The sequence below is a fragment of the Panicum virgatum genome, chromosome 3K (genome assembly GCF_016808335.1).
Source record: "Panicum virgatum strain AP13 chromosome 3K, P.virgatum_v5, whole genome shotgun sequence".
Classification (NCBI taxonomy): domain Eukaryota; kingdom Viridiplantae; phylum Streptophyta; class Magnoliopsida; order Poales; family Poaceae; genus Panicum; species Panicum virgatum.
Window position 1 is genome coordinate 26168823 of NC_053138.1, and position 8300 is coordinate 26177122.

At 45.1% G+C, this 8300-nt stretch overlaps 1 protein-coding gene across 1 annotated transcript; it reads right to left on the minus strand.

Moving 5' to 3' along the window:
• Positions 1-2128: 2128 nt before the first annotated feature.
• On the minus strand, positions 2129-6160 carry LOC120698684 (isopentenyl-diphosphate Delta-isomerase I-like). Its single transcript, XM_039982400.1, has 6 exons — positions 5766-6160; positions 5402-5457; positions 4636-4727; positions 3065-3167; positions 2814-2951; positions 2129-2693 (listed from the first exon to the last, which is right to left on the minus strand). Exons 1-6 carry the CDS (start codon positions 6020-6022, stop codon positions 2443-2445), a joined length of 897 nt encoding a protein of 298 aa, XP_039838334.1. The 5' UTR covers positions 6023-6160; the 3' UTR covers positions 2129-2442.
• Positions 6161-8300: the final 2140 nt, after the last annotated feature.

Here is an 8300-nt window from a genome sequence, read left to right on the forward strand (position 1 = left end):
CCTTGGATGCCTCGAGCAATCCTTCGCGGCCGCGACGTCGATGGCATGGATGAGCCAGCCGGCGTGCAAGGCAACGATGGCATCAGCTTGCGTGGCCTGTTTTCGGACGCCCAGCCCTGATCACGGCACTCAATTATCGTGATAGGAGAGCGCGGAGCTGGTGGCCGGGCAGGCGGGCAGTAGCGGCGGCACTCTGGTGGGGCACTCGATGATTCACGGTCGTGGTCTCACGGAGCAAAGGCGGCGCGCATGGAAGCCAGCTTCGGCGCCACGTGGGCCACGTATCGTATAATTGCTTATCTAGAGGGTTTTTGAGGGAGCTCAAATTAAACAAATACACCTTGAGGCCTAAACAAATGGACCGTTTAACTATGATTAAGTGTCTTTTTCATGCACCTTCCCCGCATGCACGTCTTTCTATTAGGAAAAACTCGAAAACAAAGTACAATTAAAATGGTTGGGTTCCCTCTCAACCCAGAATATTTTACATTTCAGTACAAATTTGAACTCTAGAATACCCTACATTTCAGGATGGAGGAAGTACTCACCAACAAGCTGTTAATTAAGAAGTTTCTAGGGCATTCTGCAACTTACAAATCAGGTTCTTAGAAGATACTGCATGGTGGTGCCACATGATTAGCGTGCAATATGCATCAGAATCATCAGGCATGCAGGGTCACGAAACAACCATCAGATATTTATGTATATAACAGATCTTGACACTACCAGTTCACAAACTACAAACAACACCAGCAGAGTTTGAACAAAACAAAGCAAATGCGAAGAGAACAAAGTTACAGCAGATGTTCTAAACTACGACTATGCAACGTAAGTTAGCCACTATATTTACTCAAAGAGTCTAGAAATTCTCATGTTAATCTAAAAAGAAAAGGATCTACACAATTATATTTTATGAAGATCTAATAACGGTCTAAACTACATAAGAGTTCATATCAAAATTTGATTAATAAATAGTTAAATTAAAATTTAAAATTAAGAATAATTATAACATGATAAAAAATTTCATGCCAAATATGATTAGTAAATAGATAGATTAGAAAATAAAAAATAAACAAAATTAGAACATAACCAAAGAGTTCACTTCAAATACGATTAGTAAATAACTAAATTTGAAATTGAAAAATAATAAAAATAGCACTTAACAATAGTGTATATATTAACTGAATATCATTAGTAAATAGCTAAATTCTATTAAGTTTGTGAAACAAATTACATATGCAAATTATTTAAGCAGTATTTAGAATTATGGCTTGAAACTTCCACACTAATAAAAAGGTGACGGATAACATTGACTTTTTAGATAATTTAATGGTTTAAATTAATCTAAAAAGTTTGTTGAATACCACTATTACATTGGTTAATTTAAAATTAAAATAATATATACAAATTTCAAGGAAAATATAAAAATGAAAGGTGTGACAACTAGAAGTAGCAAGATCGTGATTTCTTGGTGTGTAGCATTGTGATTAGTGGACAATTGTAATTCAAAAAATTAAGGAGAGAAGGAATGATAGGTGATGCAGTCATGTGCAACGCCGATGTAATATAGAACAAAGTTTGGAAGTTGATGTTTGAAATCCATGCCCATCCATAGAAAGCTACATGAAGTGATTGAAAAGGAAAAAGCGTCATGCACCGTCTGGTGTTAGAGAACAGAATCAAGAGAGATGGCACAAGCACAAAGGAGAAGACTATACCTCTGGCTGAGATAATGAATATGAAAACCCAGTTTACAATACATATTGGAAAAAAATGCATCAGTCGTAAGACATTATGGGACATGCATGCATAGGGGTTTAGGTAATGGAGATTGGAGAGGAAAGAAAAGAAAGAAGATTATTTATTCCTATTGTATACATTTACTCATGGAGATCTTTAAATATGTACAACGTTGAAAACTCCAAAGGATGTGTCATCAGTCAGAAATTTAAACATGAATTCTTACTCAAAATATTCTATATAATATAAACATAAGGCGCTACATAAATACAAAATATATGTTTGCATATAAGATATTACCTATTCTTAGAATTCATGTTCCAAAATACTTCGTAGTGTTAAAAAAATAGTCGACAAGATATGCAATGAGAAAAAGGCAGAATTGATATATCGGTTTAGATCATCTGGAAAAAATAACTGCATCTATTTTCAAGTAATAAAAACAATAATACATAGAACCAAAAAACTAGCTACCCGCGCTATTTGCGCGGGACACCTTGCTAGTTCTTACAAATGAAAACGCAGAAATCTACCCACTCTTTATGAGTATCTGTTTTCACTATCATTTTGGGTATAAGAACACTCCAGTGTTGCTTTATGGATTATTAGCATCGAAATGACAGCTATTACAAAACATGCGCCAACCGCAACAGCAGCGGCTATTTCTCAATGGAGAAAACAAGTGCTGGGTGATCTACAAGTCTACAACTTATGGATGGTTTTCATGTCAGCAGCCTCCTGGAGGGTCCCTTGCTCGACATGATCCCACCAGCCCATGAGGAAGTTGTCCACCACCAGCCTGAACCAAGGGGACAGCTTAACACCATCCTCCCCGGCATCTGCTTTCCTCAGCAGCTCCTTCAGCTGATCCTGGTTCATGTACTTGACGTCCGCAACTTCTTCTGGATTTGGGTTGAGCTTCACATCACGAACCATGAACAGCAGGTAATCCACTGGAACAAGTTATTTAAAAGGTAAGTCTGTAAGCATGCAGAGATGAGCAGACAACTGAATCAAATAGCATGAAAACTGGAAACCGGGCATGTAATGGCAAGAGGCATTCAAGTATTTACACTCATGTTCGCCCCATTTTCCATCTGAAGGAGCCTTATAAAGCATCCTCCCGAGAGGAATGAACTCGTCTAGTGGTAATTCATCAGCCACTATTCCCAATTCATCAAATAGCTTGCGCTGGGCTGCATTTCTCACCCCTGAACAGAAATACAAGATTGCGAATGATAATCAGTAAGGTCCAAGTAAAAATACGGATGGTGCACGTAATAGTATAGATTGGTTCATCGCTCTTTAAGGCAGATATATGTACCTACACAATTTTCCTCAATCAACTCTGACTCACGGTAGAGAGGATGGCTACAGCAAGTGTTTGTCCATACAAGTGGAAATGTCACTTTTGTTGCAGACCTTTGCTGTAAAGAATATGATGTTACAAATACCTTTTGTGGCGACAAGCTTAGGAAATACTTTACGATAAGCCAGTTCACAGAAATAGCAAAGGCAAAAGAACCGGTAATGAATGATTCATGTTCCATGCTCTGAGTTGTTGCTTTGCAGTGTGTGGGACTGTTGAAAATATGATTGGACACAAATGAAATTTAAGGCAAATTTGTATCAGAAAGCAGAAAGAACGAAAGAGATGTTAGATTCACGAAACAGAATCCTAAAAGATGATGATGGACTATATAGTTCTTTTATGGGGGGAACAATCTCACCAGCCAGAACTGGCTGAAGGTCTTGACTCTTGACCGAAGCAAGAGATGCATTACTCGACAAAACTTAGGTGATAAAGTTGAAATCACACCCTCTTAAGAGGGGCCTTAATTCCAATAATGATTAATCATATTCCTTCTTACTACAATGCTACAAAAAATATACTTCCCCTCTTTAGTAGAAATACAAACAACTTTCCAGAAATAGTCATGCTCTTCCATGTTACATAAAAGCAAAAGTGATTCAGAACTCTGGTTACCCAATAGTCAGGACCAAGCAAGACAAACTTTTGACGAAGACAGTGAGTCAGTGATAGTGATAGCTACACAACGTGCAACTTTCAGGGGATAAAACAAGCAAGAAGCATTCAAGAAAAGAAAAGGAGGAATTATCCACTATTTTTCAGGGGCTCTCTTCACTATGACCATTCTATGTCCAGAAAGATATCGTCTCTTTAGGGGACCCAATAAGCATGGTGTGATCAAATCTGGGGTTCACTCACAATATACTCCCTCTATCCTAAAATATAAGATATTTTGGTTTGTCCTAAGTCAAAGTAGTCTAAATTTGACCAGATTTATTGAGAAGAATATTAACAACTAACACATCGAATAACTAAATTGTGGAAATATATTTCATGATGGATCTAGTTCGTCTCATTTGATAGTCAAAATATTATTAATCTTTTCTATAAACTTGGTCAAACTTAGAAAGGTTTGACTTAGAACAAACCAAAATGCCTTATATTTCATGACGGAGGGGGTACTTATCAGAACTCAAACCAAGTGTGTTTCCAATTTCAAGCTGAAGCTATCCATAATACATACCAAGCTGGAATACATGCAAATGCAAAAATACGCAGTATGCACTAATATGGGCCAAGACATCCAAACCAGCTTGATCAGGAACCAATCTAAGTCAAGCTCCTCTACTGACAATGAGCTGGATTGATTCATGAGGCGTCCCAACCCAAAATCATGTCAAGTATCTAGACCCCATTTTGTATGCACACCAATTCCTTTTTTTCTTTTTCAAGCATATATGGCCTAGGTTCAAGCATAATATTAAAATGTTGCATACCCTACCTGACTGGAAATATAATAAGGTGAAAAGTGGAATTTACACTATCTTAAAGCAAAACAACTGTATTTAGTGTAGAGTAAATACCTGAAGTAGCAACTCATATTTGGAGTTGAAAAGGAAAACACTGAAAGCTCTGTGTAGGGCATGTCCAGTTTCTATCTTTTCCATGAGATGGCCTGCAATTCTTGAGAGAGCATAATTAATAACCAAAGGCAATAACAGCTAAAATCTGATACTTAGCAACTTGGATTCCAGTTGATGTGCGCAACTGACAAGTTATCAGTAATATTCAAATATTAAAGACTAAACTTGTAGCTCATATTGCTACAGTATGCTGTCCTGTTGAACAGCTAAATTTCCACCTAAGTTTATATTGTCTGGAAAATAGTGTTAGCCAAATTCACCAACAACAGATTGCGACTGTGTTTAATACTATTTCCAAAAATGAATCAATATCGTTTTGATCCAAGTAATCACTGGTAAACATCAGGATTGGCTTTGTGATATTTATATTAAAAAAAGTAGCAAGTACTTCACTCAGCTATCTAGACCATGAGGTTAGTACTACAGTAATTTTGGTTGGTCACTGTTTTCAACTACTCGTCAAAGAATTGTACTTGGCGCTAATTTCACACAGAATAGTATGAACAAGTGAACACAAGCCAAACACGATGGCCTTATAATACTTGATCTCGATGGGACCACAACCATAATAAAAAACAATACAAGTCAGGCTTCCAACAGAGTACCATTAGAAAACAATAGCCAGTACGAATGTCAAAGTCGTGCTTTGAAAAACGCAACCACGCATAGTTGAATGGAATGGATGGATTAGCACGTGGTCACGTACAGTTATACTTGGACTCGTGGCCGACGACGTTGTCCTGTTCATCAACTAGAATGCACCTGCAATGGAAATTTGGAGTGTCAGCCAATTGCCATACGTCACAACTAATATACGAAATCGAAGGAGCGATTAAACTGGACGACTGTTTCTCAGCCTCGATCGGCCGATTGCAGCACGAATCTGTCAGGCTTCATCCAATAATCGAGAGAAATAGTTTACGATTTGATGCTATCTCCCCGATTCTCAACAAGAAGAAGCATCTCGCAGCAGGGACGCTAGAAGCCAAAAAAAAAAAACGCGCCGCGCAAGTTGACGAGACCAGCGCAACTAGCAAAATTGACGAGATAGGGGGGTGAAGGAAACTCACTCGTCCTCGAACATGAGGCGCCGCTGCACGGCGTCCATCCCCGCGTCGGCTTCGACGGCGCCGGGTCCGGCCTTCCCCATCACGGCGCCCCCGGCCGCGGCGGCGAACGCGCGGCGGCCGCGGAACCTGGGGAGAGCCGGCCCCGCCAGAGAGGAGGAGACGGCCAGGCGAGCCCACGCGCGGCGCCCGGCCCCGAGCGACGCCGAGGCGGAGGCGAGGAGCGCGAGGGTGGGACGCGCCGCCGGTGCCGCTGCCATGATGGGAGGAGTGGGGGGGAGAGATGCGCTGCGCGCACGGCTGACGGCTGGATTTGAGCTGGGGGGCGGGCGGCTGGCCGGCTGCTGTTGCCTGGTGTGCGAAATGGGTGGATTTTACGACGGCAGTTGTGTCGAAGGTTGACGGAGGACAAATTGTACCAACGCACAATCGACAGAAATCGGGTCATGTGTTACCTGCAACCGGCTCAAGGCTTATGCACATTTGCCTAACAAAAATACGTTTTGCTTAATAGATTGTGTCGGTACCCCAGGACTGGGGTACCCCCTCTTGCTGTGACTAGGCAAGAGCCTTAGTAGTCATCCTTGACTACAACCAAACAGCCGGACCCCTGCAGTCCGAAGTCCTGTCCTCCCGACAAAGGTCCGGACCTGTTCCGCGGCCGGGGAAGGTCTGGGAACGCCACGTGTCCCAGGAAAAACAGGCGCTCAAGCGCAAGCAGCCAGGGCTCCGGACCTCCCAAGGAATCCAGACCCCCGCGGGGTCCCGGACCCCTCATAGGGTCCTGGATAGCAACCGGACCCCTCTCGAAGGGAAAGTTTGGACGCCCCGCCTCAGGGCGGTCCGGGGCCGACACGTGTATGAAGTCCTTGGTCTCCATATTGAGGTCCACCTACCTTCGCATTCATTGCAGTAGGTGGACATCCACTTTGATATAGTGGAAGCCGAGGCGTTTGACTGACCAGGGGGCACTATTGATCGCGTATTACCAAGGCAGTGGAGCCGATGGCGCCGCCCATGCCGCGTCTGCCAGTCTGCCGTAACAGTCGGATACGACGGCTCGGCTTCACCCATTATGACGCTACATAATAGCCTCAGCAGGCCACGCCGCAGGCTACGCTACTCCAACGGGCACCTAGCTGACGGAACAAGAGAAGGCCCCTGTGACAGGAGAGCAGCAGTACGCATATCGAAGGAAAGATTCGCTACCACTGTAGCCGCATTCACGTTGGGCCCACCTGTCGGGGCATCGACGTCCTATGTATCCGCTCCCCCTTGATCTATAAAAGGAGGGAGCGCCGCTAGAAAACCTCAGGCTGGGCAAGAGCCAAGGCCAGCAGAGGATAGGTTCATTCACACAACCAAGACAATACATCTCCCAGTGGACGTAGGGTATTACGCTCCGGCGGCCCGAACCACTCTAAATCGAGTGTTCTTGAGTCCTTGTCTCAGCGAAGATCCAGCCCCATCGCCTAGTACTTCCCCGAGTACTCCCTCACTGGGAATAGGCGGGTGCGCTCCGCCACCCGGCTGTGGGTACCCCTAAAAATCCCCACAACATTTTGGCGCTGTCCGTGGGGAGGACAGGCGTTGGCTGGATCTTCAGGCCTCTAGGCTGTGTTCTCCCTCTGCAACGGCGAACTTGAAGATGAAGGAAGGCACACTCACTCCGCATGCTATGGCACCGGCACTCCGACGCCATCGGTGCGGCGGCGCACGGCAGCGGCGCCTGCTGTGTGTCGCCACCGCGACACCTCAGAGCCGGCGTAGCAACGCACAGCGGAGGCGCCGCTGCGCGCCGCTGCTCCTACGTCGACTCAAGGTTTTCTCTCAAGCAACGGCCACGCCTCCTCAGCGGTGGCATGGTGTCGGCTCAAGGCTTTCTCTCAACATGGGGCCTGGAGCCGACGGCCATCCCGGAGGAAGTTGACCGTGTCGTCCCGCCGTCTCCAGCGCCGGAGATCCACCTCAGCGTTGCTCGGTGCTGCTGCAGACAGGACCCCGCCTCCTCGTGCGGGGGCCCCTGGCGCTAGCACCAAGGACAAGCCGGCGAACGACCGCACTTCTCCACGCGTCGCACCGGTCCATCTGCTGCGCAAGGGCTCTGGTTTCCATCGGCAACGGCGACGGCAGGGGGAGGGGGCCTCTTCCATTCAAAGCCAAAGAATTTGTCTCATGCCATGTAAGCATGTGACAGCTCTTAGGCAAGGAGGGGTCCCCCGAGCTCCCGAGGTGATGCTGGATGATGCGGTTCAGGCACGTTCAGGGCGCCTTCACCTCCGAAGAAGAACACGCTGTATAGCATGCAGCCGTAGGTTACTCCTAAGAAAGGAATGAGAGATTTTCTCCTTTGTAATAGCGTGGTGTCTACGTGTGTGTCCAGAGCGGTCAAGGTCCGACCTTGTAAACCCGACCTCTGGCCCTATCACACAAACAGGCAAAAGCGGTCCGGAGCGGTGGAGGTCCGTCCTCGTAATCCCGACCTCCGATGTATACCGTGACAACCACAATAATAAAGGAGATTTTCCTCCTCAGTTT